The sequence below is a fragment of the Pelodiscus sinensis genome, chromosome 5 (assembly GCF_049634645.1).
Source record: "Pelodiscus sinensis isolate JC-2024 chromosome 5, ASM4963464v1, whole genome shotgun sequence".
Lineage (NCBI taxonomy): Eukaryota > Metazoa > Chordata > Testudines > Trionychidae > Pelodiscus > Pelodiscus sinensis.
This window is the reverse complement of record NC_134715.1, coordinates 54,870,755-54,884,331: the sequence shown is the minus strand read 5'-3', so window position 1 is coordinate 54,884,331 and position 13,577 is coordinate 54,870,755. Positions and strand designations below refer to the sequence as shown.

The 13,577-nt window shown below is 43.2% G+C and overlaps 1 protein-coding gene across 12 annotated transcripts in view; it reads right to left on the bottom strand.

The window, feature by feature from the left end:
* FHIP1A (FHF complex subunit HOOK interacting protein 1A) overlaps positions 1 to 13,577 on the bottom strand; it is a 136,317-nt gene that overhangs the window by 30,666 nt on the left and 92,074 nt on the right. For all 12 annotated transcript variants that reach the window (XM_075930044.1, XM_075930047.1, XM_075930043.1 and 9 more), the window contains 5 exons: positions 11,785 to 11,864; positions 10,150 to 10,337; positions 8,578 to 9,615; positions 4,556 to 4,734; positions 4,129 to 4,267 (listed from right to left, as the gene is read on the bottom strand). In XM_075930044.1, the coding sequence (XP_075786159.1) occupies positions 4,129 to 4,267; positions 4,556 to 4,734; positions 8,578 to 9,615; positions 10,150 to 10,337; positions 11,785 to 11,864 (1,624 nt within the window). The remainder of the gene's footprint in view (positions 1 to 4,128; positions 4,268 to 4,555; positions 4,735 to 8,577; positions 9,616 to 10,149; positions 10,338 to 11,784; positions 11,865 to 13,577) is intronic.

The following is a 13,577-nucleotide window of genomic DNA, read 5'->3' as shown; positions in this document are numbered from 1 at the left end:
ACTCTGCGTACAGCCCGGGGCCAGAGGAAAGTCCCACTGACTCCAGACTGCACATGGGTGCCTGCTTTGAAATGTACAAGAGTCTTCAGCAGGGGACTTTCCCCTGGGTTCTGAGGAAATGCTGCGTGGATCCCAGGATCAGCTGGGGAGTTCCCAGCTGACCCCGGGCTCCACAGCATGTCAGCATTTTAAAGGGGTAGCGGTGCACAGCTGATTCCCGACTCAGCTGTGCAGTGCTGTGGCTTTGAAGCACCCCCTCCCCTGCCTCTCTCTCAGAGGCAGTGGGGGGCGGGGAGGAGAAGATCGAGTAGTCCTTAACATCCCTGGTTCATTCCAGGATTGAGACCTAGATTAATCTCTTAGTCAAAATAATACAAAATGTTAAGATGTAGGAAACTAAAAAGGTAGCAGCATTTACATTTCACATTTTAATTGTCTCGAGGGGTAGTTGTGTGAGTCTGTAGCTTTAAAAACAATGAGTAGTCCCATGGCTCCTTGGGATATGTCTACACTGCACAGCTATATCCCGAAATAGCTACTCCATGTGTCCACAAGCCACCCATTATTTCAAAATAATGGATGTGCGCTATTTTGCCATCCCAATAAACCTCGTTGCATGAAGGATAAGGAATGGTTCGAAATAGTGCCTTATTTTGAAATTTGGCACTGTGTAGATGCGCCAAATTTCAAAATAGGCTATTTTGAAATAGATTCAAAGTAATATATGTAATTTGTGCTATGCAAATTGTGTCCTATTTTGAGTTTAGAGTGCTGTGTAGATGCACCCCTAGAGACTAAAAAAATAGTGATATTCAAAATTAAACTAACGGTCACAAACTTAAAGGCCACATTAAAAGAATTTTATTTTTTACATAATAAATAATAATCCTGTGGAATTTGCACCACAAATCATTATTGACGTTAAGAGCATAATAGGATTCAAAAAGTAGTTAGTGCTATATAGGCCCAATGAGAATGTCCTTTTTTTTATATTCTGTCTCATATAGCGATTAAACTTACATGCTTCAGAGTTTAAACTAACCACTATATGACTGGGTAAGAACACTTCCCTTAAAGTATGGGAAGGTTATTCTATAATTCTCCACTTTTGGATTGTTTGCATCTTCCTCTGAAAGTTTCAAATAGTGTTAGAGACAGGATATCGGATTAGACACAACTTGCCCCAAGAATTAAAGTTTGATTAAATCAGAGGTTCATTTAACTGCACATCCAGTAATGTGATCTATGCCAGCAATGACCCACTACAATGAATATTGGCCCAACTGGACAGTCGCTATGGGAAAGAATTAATGGACACAAATCAGATATCCGAAAAGGCAATACAGGAAGCCCCCAACATGTGACCGCTGAGTTCCTACCCCCTCCTCCCCCGGCATGTACAACCAATTTGTAAGTGTAGAAGGGGCCAGAAACCGTCCAACTTACGTCCTCGGCCTGAATTTACGACGGCGCATGGCGCCAATCGTAAATGAGAGCTCAAGTTACGATGCCTCCCCCCCCCCCCCGACTTCTGATGCTTTCCCAGGAACGGATCGCGTTGCAAATTGGGGGCCTCCTGTTCACAAAAACCTGTTGGAGAACACTTTAATTGTCCTGGATACTCATTAATGGATCTCTAAGTCACCGTTTTGTTTCAGACCAATTCCACAAGCCAAATACATAGAGGAGGATTGGAACGCCACTTCATTCACAAGTTCAATTCTTATGCTAATAGTCTGTACTGGGATACAGGGTGGCACACTATCTTCCACCTTTTAATGACTTAACCAAACAAACAATGGAGATGCTAATGGTTCTTATCAGCCTCTTGTAACTATTTGAACTATCTACTCACTGTCTCCGTTTTTCTTCCTCTCCTCCCCTGTTTCCTTCTCCCCCCCCCCGCCCCTCCTTCCCTTATTTATTCTTGGATCTGGACGACTTATACTCTGGTCATCTGAAGAGTGGGTTTTGCCCACGAAAGCTCATGATACCATCTACATGTTTTGTTAGTCTTTAAGGTGCTACTAGACTATTTGTTGTTTTTTAAGATTGATTACTGGCATGGCTAGTTTGGCTGAGTGCCAAAACTGCAGTTATCCTGATCTTTATTTAGTCTCTAAGCATTAGTTAACAGGCTCATTCTTTACAGGGCCTGTCACAGAGTAGGAGAAAATGTACAAGCAGGTGACTGTGCAGCCTCTGCTTTAGATTCCTGAATAATGACCAAAATGAACGGACTGGGTAAACACTGAAGTCTACAACTGGTGATGTAAAACAGGAAAACATAAATAAAAGTGCCAACATCAGAGACTGTTTTATGAGACAGTTTCACTATGTCTGAAGAGTTACAGCAGTGAGCTTTGAAGCATAACACTTAAGACTTCTTAAATGGATGAAGTTATGTTAGGAATGTATTATACAAAGATATTTGTGACAGTACCTAGAAAAACAATAGTTATTAAGTAATGACTTCTAATTTTGCATCCCACATGCCAGCTACAGTACACCCTAATTGTAAAGCTCTCATCTACAGTTCTTGGAACCTGTCCCACTGGTCTCTGTGATAAACATCTCATTTATAGCATGCACCTTCCACAGACAGACGCTTCAAGAAGTAGCCTGAGAAAGGCTACAGTTTTGCAAAGTACGCACACTGTGCATGTTAAAAGATGATGCCATGCTGATTAGAATTGAAGAAAATTATTATGGAGTACATCAGGAAAAAAAGCAATTATGTAAACATTTTAAAAAGTCTCCCTTGCTTCCCACTCACCAGTGAAAAGCCAAACAAAATCAGGTGGGGGGGACAGTGGGATGCTCATTACTTATTCCAAATGATTGATAATAATACTTCAATAAATAGAATCTCTTGAACCCTGTTCTGTTGCTAACTAGTGCCATGCTATCACTATGGTTACTGTTCTCAGCAGATCCTATGCATTCCCGTCCTATGTGAAAGTCAGCTTTTAATGGAAGCTTGTGCCCAGTGCTACCTACTCAGCAGCAATTCTAGAACCTGACATCTGAAATGCTCAACTCTGACTAGAATGCGAGTGCCTGACGACCTCAACTGCTGGGGGAATTTTAACATTTAGAAGAGAGAATTTTACATTTTAAATGTATTGTCGGACAGTGTTTCATACACTAATAACTGACAACCCAGTGAAAACAGGAGTAGCACACTGCATGCCTGGGAAGCAGTAGATGCTAGAAAAGTCAGCTCAAGTGGGAATGCTGTGCCAAGGGGTGGCACCAACCCAAGGGCACACTTGATGTGCCCTTCCTAGTACAGGCAGTCCCCAGGTTACATGGATCCGACTTACATCGTATCCCTACTTACAAACGGGGTGAGGCAACCCCGCACTAGCTGCTTCCCCCCAGCAGACATGGGAGACGCGAAGCTAGCACCTCCCCCAGTAGACCAGGGAGACGCGGAGCGGCTTTTCTCAGCAGACACCTCAGCTTGAGAATAAAGGACTGAGGGAAGTGAGGTCTGGGAGAATAAAACTGAGCTCTGGAGAAATGTTTGGCTAGAGTTTCCCCTACAATATGTACCAGTTCCGACTTACATACAAATTTAACTTAAGAACAAACCTACAGTCCCTGTCTTGTACGTAACCCGGGGACTGCCTGTACTTCATTTTTATTTTTAACTTCTTTCCATCTAAAAGGAGAGAATTAAACATGCCGGGTTCATATGGACATCCCTTAAAGATATTCTAGTCCAGCCTCTAAGGTTTTATCAACTAGAATTCCAAAAAAGAGGTGATGCTTTGCTCAATGGAAGACTAAAAATCAAATGAAGTAGTGCACACATGCAAGCCCTGCCTATAAACTCTCCCAAGCTGGCAGCAAGTCATTCTAATGCCACATTCTGTTACTCTCTCAGAAATAATTTTCATGTGCTAAAATAAAAACACACTAAATTTCCAGATGGGAGACAATTTCAAGGTACATATTGTGACCTGAAAAAGTAGTATTGTCATTTAAAGTCAGAGACATGGAAGTACATTGGCTGGTGATAAGCATAGTACTCTCTTCCTGTTTTTAACCTTTCTGCGGGAAATAGGGCAGACAAGTCAGTTTTTTATATTATATACCACTGTGAACATGGCTGAAGTTTACCTTTGGTCAGTAACTCTGATGTCACATCAGACATGTCTGCTCGGAAAAGCAAGTACTGTTGGGCCTGTATAAGAAGAACTGGAAAATCTTTCTGGATGGATGCAAATTGTTCAATTTTATTTTTCACAGACGCCAGCACCTGCCAAAATAAGAATGGTACATTTTTAATTCTATCCTTGTAACTATGGACTGAAACCTCATTCTCTCTCTTTCCAAATTAAAGAGAGTTACAATGCCCGTTGGGTAGTTAATTTCCAGCTCGTTGCACTGAGACAGATAAAACATCTAAAACATCAAACTAAAACAGAGAAGTCCTCATTCAAGAACAGGAAAGCAAATGCACAGCAATAAGCTGAAAAACAAGTAAACAAGGCACTAGATTTACTGGGAAACTTTGCAATGAGCATGAATGGCATTGATGAAGTACCTGATATAATGACCGTACGCTAGGCTGAAGTACAATGTTGGTATTGAGCAGAAAAGAACGAAGAAGAGGTTGTGGGTAACTGGCCAATTGAGTAATAATCCCAATGAGCAGCAAGTTAACATGCAAGGAATTCTCCAACATATTTTCCAGCTTTGACAGCACTACACTGATAAATGGCCCTATGGAAAAAATGAAGGAACCAATGTTATTGGGGAAAAAAAGAAACAATGCTAAAATTCAGAATAAGCATTTGAAAAGGAATTTAAATCTCCATATTTGACTAAAGCAGACTTCTCACATGCCATTTAAAAGCCAACAGGAAAAAAACAAGTCTGAACAGACAGAAGATGCAGCTTTGAATATATTTAATCTCTTGTTAAAATCTCATGAGCAGGGACACTTTGACTGGTTAGTTGACCAGTTGACATTAAAAGTATATAAAGCTAAGTATGTGTAAGTATTCCACCTCATATGTGCCAATAAAGATTTAGTTCAGTACATTATGTTCTATGGATCCACTCCCACTGAAGATACTTGGAGTTCTGCCAAAGATTTCAGATGAAGCAGGGTCAGGCTTCTTACTACTGTTCTAGCTTAATTCTACAGGACTAGACAGAGTAAATTATGGGTAGGTATCTCACATTATAATACTACACAATGGTATTTTAGTGGCACTATAAAAATGTTGCTTCAAAAACATAAAATAACCCCAACCCTAGACTACTCTGTATCAAAACACAAATATTTCCTGCACTGCAAAAATTCACACAGTGAGGAAGCCATAAAATAGGTTATTGGTAGATGTAGGCTTTATCAGATAAATGTCACTTCTAAAGAATAGTGTTGGTATGTGTACTTGTTTTACAGTAAAGCTACTAAATACAAAACTATTTACAATGAAAGTACATAACCTTCATTGTAAGACTGGCAAAGAGTTTGCCAATGTGAGCACAAGTTAAGTAACTGAAAATGGATTTTAATACATACTACTAGGTAAGTGGTTCTCAAACTTTTTGACCATTGCATCCAGCTGGTTCAATGCAAACTTTTCCTTGGATCACCAACTTCTAATGGAAACTCGTTGTTAATTATATAATTACACCCAAGCCATTTTGCTAGCACTATAACTAGGAAGAATGGTTTAATTTAACCAGTCAGAAAGGAAATATTAACTGAAAATATTAAACAGATTAAGTGCTTTAAATTAATATTTACTTATGAGAATATTATGTCCAACACGAAAGGTTGAAACATTTTCTTTGAGACACAGGTGAGAAACAACCCCTCCAAAAATCCCCAACCCTCACTGATGGCCCCCAAAAGACACCTCGCTCTCCTGGCACTCCAGCTCCAAGGTGGGGGAGGGAGGGAAGGAAAGACAGGGACGACTGAGGTTCAGGGCTTCCCATAGGCCAGATTTACTCTTCTGCAGTTCTGGGGTTAGTGGATTTTGTGGACCCCTTCGGCTCTCAGTTGGGGCAAAAAATGAGGGGTTCAGTGTGCAGTACAGGGCTGTCAATGAGGATCTGGGTAGGAGGTGGGGTTCAAGGTCAGGGGGGAGGTAGGGTGCAGGAGCAGGCTGGGAATAGGGTGTTTGGCGAGAGGGCAGGAACAGTCTGGGGATAGGGTCTCTGGCCAGGGGTGGAATGAGGCACAGTAAGAGTGTGGGGTCTTGGTGGGGGTGTGTATGAGGGTGTGGTTCAGGGTCTGGGCATAAGAGCAAGGAGGGCATTTACCTGCCTTTGTGCCCTGCACTGGTCCCAGGCACCATATAACACGGCCTCCCACTGCTCCCATTGGCTGGATTCTGGCCAATGGGTGCAGTGGGGAAAGCCTCCAGGCATCACATCCGTGCACTGCTGTTCCCCTAGCTGGGTGTGGTATGGGATCTCAGAGGGGATTGTGACCTGGACAGGGAACTGGAGTATAGGAAGGGCTGCAGGAGAGGACTCTGACCTGAAGGAGGGGTGAGGAAGAAGTGCAGAGTCTGAGAAAGGATTGTAACCTGGGGCACAAGCACAGGAGGGGGTGCAGAGATTTGGGTTGGGGCATAGGGTACAGAATTGGGGTGCAAGGTCTGGGAGGGGGTTGATCTGAAGGAGGGATTAAGGAAGGGGTGCAGGAGCAGGGGTGCAGAGGGTTTGGGTTATGTGTGGTAGGAGTACAGGAGCAAGGGTGCAGAGGGTCGGGGGGAGAGAGGGACTGGGGTGCCAGAGACTAGCTTTGGCCAGGAGGCGTTTACCTGAGCAGATTCTGGCTAGCAGCCCAACAGGTTCCTTAGCCAGTATCCCAGCCATCCATGTCTGAACACATGCTCAGGATAGCTGCAGGGGCCATGTGTGTTGCTCTGAATGCTACATGCCTAAGATGAAGGTTCTTCACATGCTGCCTGTCCTGCAAACAGACAGCTCCTATTGGCCAGAAACCGGCCAATAGAAGCTGCAACATTGTGCTGAGGTTGGGGGCATCATGATAAGTCTCTTCCCCAGGCTCAGTGTTCACATGAGCACAAGACTGCCAGGCAGGGAGCCAGCTGAGGCTCCCATGGGGTCCTATTTTGCCCAGCCATGCCCTAGACCAACACATAATGTAATACTGGATCAAAATTAAATGCAAAATGCTATTTTTATATAGTAACATTCAGATGGCTCAAATGTTTGTTTTTAAAGTAATAGTGTAATCCTCATTGGAAAGTCAACTTTGGCAAAGTCTTCCCTATTCCTCACCAGTTACAAAATTATCTGAAATACAGTGAAGATACAGAGAGATGGGGACAAGTGGAGGGTGGTGAGCATTGGGAAGTATAAGAGGGTAGTAGCCAAAGTCACAATACTTTGTTTGAAACGAAGTGAAAGGGAAGAAGAGGACTTGACAGACATAAAAAGATGGGGCCAAAATATCTGAACTGTATGACAGGAGACCGACAGAGCTGAATGTGATCTGGGGATATGGGTGGGAAGTTTCTGAGTTCCTGGTACAGAGTTGCCTTCCTCAAACCCTTAAAATACTTACGACCAGGCCTACTGGCCACATTTCAAAGGCTATATTTCAGTGACTAAAAGAGGTTTACAGGCTTTGCTGTGGGTAAGCATGCCTGAATACATAGGCTCCTCCCCATTATTTAAATTTACTCTTGCACCCAAATTTCCCTGGATGTGTCTGACAAGAGAAAAACACAATAGCGAGGGTGCCATTGGCATTTGAAATGCAAGACGCTTAGACCAGTTTGCAGAGAGGCACATGTAGAAATGGTAACAGTGCTGCCACCTGGTGCACTAATAGGAAATAGCAGCAGAAGGTGGTAGAGCAGCCTTTCTATCACTTTTTCCTTCCAGTCCCATGGTGGACAGCCTGCAGCCCGAGGGCCACATATGGCCCATTGAGGTTCTATGTGTGGCTCATGAGAAATTTTGTTTACTGTTACCCACATGCAGGGTTGCTAGAATCTGCTGGTTTTCATCCATGTAGGTTTTTTTCCCCTCTACCGCTATTACAAAAGCAACATGCACTTAAATCAAGGGTGTGTGAAGTGAGGGTGTGTGATCTGATTGCACACAACATTGACTGTGAGAGCTATTATGGTTCAATTGGCACACGTGCAAATTCCAGGTACGCAAGCATGGTTAGCATGACCCCATCCCAGGAGATCATCTCGGTCATGACAATTTTCTGGCCCTCTGGCATGAAGGAAGGCCACTTATGCGACCCATTCACTATTGTAGGTTGGCCCTCCCTGTTGTAGCCTCTTCTTTCCTTTCTATTTTAACATAGCTAATCTCCTTCTACCATGACCCCACTGAAAGGTTTCTTAAAACAAGCTAGAAATCATGACACTAACCTGAATTTCACTGCCATGATCTCACTCACTCTACTTGGGCGTGTTCCACCCTTTCCCTGTCTCTGAGTTCCTCAGAGACCATCTCTCATTCAATATTTTACACTGCCTGTTACAATGAAGTACTGTTCTTGGTTGGTTCTGATAAACCATAACAAAAATCAAAAACAATTTAAGGAAATCCCACCTGTAAACGCAGCATTGTGGCTCCTTGCAGGATGGTTGGGCAACGTATCCTCCTTTGGCCCGAAAGGAGATAGCATACTTTCTGCAGATGGAGTGTCCACTGAAAAATTTTCAAAGTCCTCTTCCTCTTCTACTGGAGATATAGGCTCAAATGTCACCAATTTGTGCTCCTCCAAGGCTGTTGTGTTAGAATCCAGTTCTTTAATAATTTTGTCATATTGTGCAATGAATTCCTCACTATCTGGACTCAACAGCCTCACATTTGAGTTTTGATTTTCTTCTGGAGGAGAGAGTTTCAGCTCTAAGTCTGGTTTGGGGTCTGCTTCAACAACTTTCTGGTTTATCTGTTCCTTTGTTACATCTTGAGGTAAGCTTGAATTTTTCCTATTGTGATCCTCTAAGTTTGTGTCTGGATGAGAGTTTTTCAAAGACCTCTTAATAGGCTGACTTTGAACTGCGTTTTGAGATTCAGTTGCTGTACTTAAAGTTTCCTCCTGGAAGTTATCCTGAGCATCCTTTTGGGCACATAACCTGTAAACCACAACATCGTCCTGAAAATCTGATTCCTCTATGTAAGACCCTTTTACAAGCATGATCGCATTTTTCTTCATCTCTTGAATGTGTTTTGGTGGTTCTGCAGGCGGTTGTTTCTCTACAGTTCCTAGGTCATCATAAGGCTGGTGTGAACTCACATCAGACTCAGGAGAAATTCCTGTGTCATAGCTGTCATCCCATTCCAGCTCCAACTGCATCTTCTCTCCCAATGGAGTCATTTGAGAGAAGCTGCAGTTACTGGAAGTTCGCTGCTGGAGCCGGAACATGGGGTGCTCCACATTTTTATTGTTCTCCTCAGCCAGTGTTTGGATAAAGGTGTCTGGGTCAGGGTCTTCCCCATCATATGGGGCAGACCAAACCTGGCAGTCTTTCATGCAGTGGAGAATGATGGCTTCAGCTTCCCACAGGTATTGCAGGTAACTGATGTCCACGGTTCTTCCATATTTCACAATGCACATGGATTCACAAAAGCCAATTCTAGAAACTAAAGATAAAACAATGAGAGTATTCACAACATGATAAAAAAATAATTAAACTGAAGTACCCACAGTAATTCAAGGCAGCTGCTAAGAAAAGCAGGAAGATTATTTTTGTCCCAAGCACCCAAATGTGAAGGGCAACAAAAGCATAGAAGTTAAAGAGATTTGCTTGTGGCTGTTTGTGTGCCTAATCCGGATCAGCATTAGAATTCAGGGATTCTGAGAGACCAGCCTGGAGCCCAATCCATCAGACCACATTGTCCCTGCAGTAGCAGAAGAGTAGTCACGTCTTCATATCTGTTTTTGCGAATGTATATCCAACACAGATATTATTTAAAATAGATTTTATATATATATATATATATGTGCGCGCTATATGGGGGTGACTAGTACTCTCCAAACCTGTCTAATTACATATTGTTTGTGAAATTTTAATAGTAAATAGACTTTTTGGCTATTAATTCCATTTCCTTTCCCACACTAGGCTGAGGTGATTCTGAACCAAGCCCTTCACAATACAGTGCACACCCGATATCTACCTGCATTGGATGAGGCCTTTGTCCATAGGATGTAATCTTTTGCTTGGTTTTCAACTGTCAGTGTAATCCCAGTAGAGCAGCAGACTGGAGTTAGAGCAAGTAGTTTAGCAGCAGATACTGAATAACAGTCTCGTTCTCTCACAGCCCATCTCTGACTCAGCATCATGTGATTACAAGGGATCAGATACCTGAAACAAAAAAACCAATTGTTACTCACCTACAACAACATTCCTTGTAGTTTAAGGAGAACAGCTGTATGGCAGCTTTCTAGGGTAGGTCTGGAGTCTGATGAGTTCTGCTGGGCTCCCATCCAGAGGAAGAAGGGAAGGACAAGAGCTCCTTGGAGGAAATGCTTGTGGGGAGTACTTACAGGATACCATTGGTCCAGGGGAAGGGGTTTGTGGGTTGTGTCAGAGTATTGTTCTAAATATGGGAAAGGAGGGGGTAGTGGTAATCTGATAGGCACGTGCCAGAGGGTGCCAGTTTTCTCTAGATTTATGCGTTAAGGAGAAAGGGTTGGAGAGCACAGTCCACAGGAAGAAACAGCATAACAATGCAATTGAGGCAGTGCATGTCAGGGGAAGGGACTAGCAAAGAAGTCCAGGTGAGTCATTTTGTTGGGAAGAATCAACAGATAAAGCTCTTGAGCAAAGGAGGAATTAGGGCGGGATGAGGAGCAGATGTAGCATATATTTCTATTCTGTTTCTTAGTGTGGTTTTAGGAGTTAACTAATTTGGTGTTTTGTTGTTTAAAGTAAATCAGCATTTAATAATAAGTGACTCCCCAAATAAATAATACAAAAATGAATGTAGTATTCATCTCTGTGGTACCTAGTGAAGGAATCTTACCAACTTGGAGCTCTCCAAAAGATCTGATCCAGTTCTTACTATTGTACCCAAATACACCAGCAGGGACTGGATTGAATCCTAGTGTTTGTATTGGAGGGAGGGGGTAGCTAACACCCTGGATTTCCCATCAAATTAATGATCTTATGTCACTGTTAATACATCTGTAATTACCAGTGCCCTGAGTTGATCCAATCTAATCTAGCTAACAGACATGCCTGCAACTCTTGTTAAAAACACAACATACAAAGAAAAAGCAGTTAGAAAAATAAAATAAAAGGTAAATATAGGGTTCTGATGATAACTCAAGAAATGGTTAGTTACAAACAAATCTACTAATTCGGGATATTGCACAATTAAAGAAGCAAGTCCTTCTACCCTGGGTACAACAGGGCAGGCATCTGAGAAATCCCTAAGCAAGAACAAGTAAAAAGACTTGGAAGCTGCAGAGAAGTAAATATAGCCCATATTTATAGTCTGCATAGCAGACTATAATTAATGAAAGAAAATGTTCAGAAGAGAAAAATATATATATATATAAATTTTGACCTAGGGAACAGCATTTAAAGTAGGGATGCGAATGACTAGTTGCTTCCCTCCTCCCCCTTGCTGCCTCTATCCCTTGAGGGGTGCTTCAAAGTAGCAGCACTGTGAGGAGCCTGGGCCAGACCCTGGGCTCCATGCAATGCTGCTGCTTTGAAATTCTGCATGCAGCCCGGGGCCAGCTGGGAATCCCCCGCGGACCCCGGGCTCCAGGAGGATTTAAATAGAAAAAGGAATTTGGATTACCTTAAAACTAGCTGTAACATCACATCTTCACAATGTAAACCAATGAGTGTTCTGAACAATGCCAAAGATACCACACAGAGCTGGGAAATGATAAACACAGTTAGTTTTTTATCTGGCAATTGTAACTTCCCTCCCATCCATGAGAGAATTTTAATTCTGCATTATAAAAAGCGGAGCCTGAATTTAGTGCTTCACCAGAAACTGAAAGTATGCTTATTTCATTTGGTCAGCACCGTTGTTAGGATTGTATTAGATCAAACAAAGAGCCAAACTACATCAACATTCAGAACAAGGGGTCAACAAAGAGCCATATAAGAATGCCCATTTGCATGACTGAAAATATACAACTTAATCTTCTTGATAATTGACATGATTAATAATAGCATAAATTAAATATTTTACTCTCAGACTTTATTTAATGGGACTGCTGCTGCTACTGGGGTGCAGTTTGCATGCAGAAGTTGGGGTGTATGGGAAGTGCAGGAGTCAGGGCAGGGTGCTGAGGGTGGGAAAGAGTATGTGGGTGGTCCCTGGGGCTGGATTGCCTTACTTGGCCAGGGCTGGGCTGGTGCACCCAGGCCGCAGTGGCTGGATATGGGGCCAGGCCAGGATCACTGCAGCCGGATCATGGCCTCCTGTCTTGCCCGTGCCACAGCAGGTGGGGGAGCCACCTCCAGCTCTGTCTGATCAGATGAGGGCCAGACCGCAGGGCCTGTCCCAAGATCAGGGCCGGGGACAAGACTCTGCAGCCAGATGGGGGCTGGGTCCCCATTGGGACCTTGTTGGCCAGGCTTCATTTTAAATAAACTAAAATATTATGTCCAGCAGTAAAGGTTTCAACATTGTCTTTTCTATGGCAGGGGTAGGAAACCTTTTTTGGGTTGGGGGCAAGTTATGCAACTTCAGCTACATGAATAACGTAGCTGAAATCAACTTAGAAGTGGGGTCTTCGCTGAAGTATGTTGACTGGAGACGCACTCCTGTCCACTCCCCTCATGATGAGGTAGAGTATCGGAGTTGATAGGAGAGTGACTCCAGTAGATTTATTGCATCTATACAAGATGCAATAAATCGACCCCTGCTGGATCGATTGCTGCCCCATCAATCCAGCCCATAGTGAAGATGTACACTTTGCAAAGATAGAGAGAGGAATCAGTTGTTAGGGAGAGGGTGGGGGTGTTTTGGAGGTAAAGAGGAAAAAGTGGTGAGGAACACTCCTTGTTTTCTTAGTGTGGTTTGTGTGGAGTTGTTCTAAGTCAAGGCTACGCAACACGCGGCGTTTGTTTGTGACCTGCGGGGCGGTTTGGGTTTACGCGGGGCTAAACACTCGGCCAGGATCCTTTGAACATGGCCTCTACTGGGAACATGCTCCATAATGGCAAGGCATCTCCCAGGCAGGCTGAGCACTCAAAGATGCAAGCGGAAGGGCTGGCTGGAAGAGATAGGTACAGGATGTCAGCATTTCTAGCCCCCAGGAAGGTGGTGTCAGGGGTGCTGGGGCATTGTGGGAAATGCTTTGTATTCATGCCTATCAGTGTGAAAGAAACTATTTGCATATATTTGCATGTTCATGCAACCCCACTTAAGTTGTGGCCCTCAGCATGTGCTGTGAGTATCATTGTGGGCCCCGGGGCTTCCAAAGTTGAGTAGCCCTGTTCTACATGGTTTAAGGTTTCAAAATCATGATTGCTAAAAGAAAATCAGAATGTTAAATACTAGGAAAGGTACATTACTAACACAAAATACCATGTTATTTATAGAGAATCATCTCCTGCATTCATGATCAAGTTGGA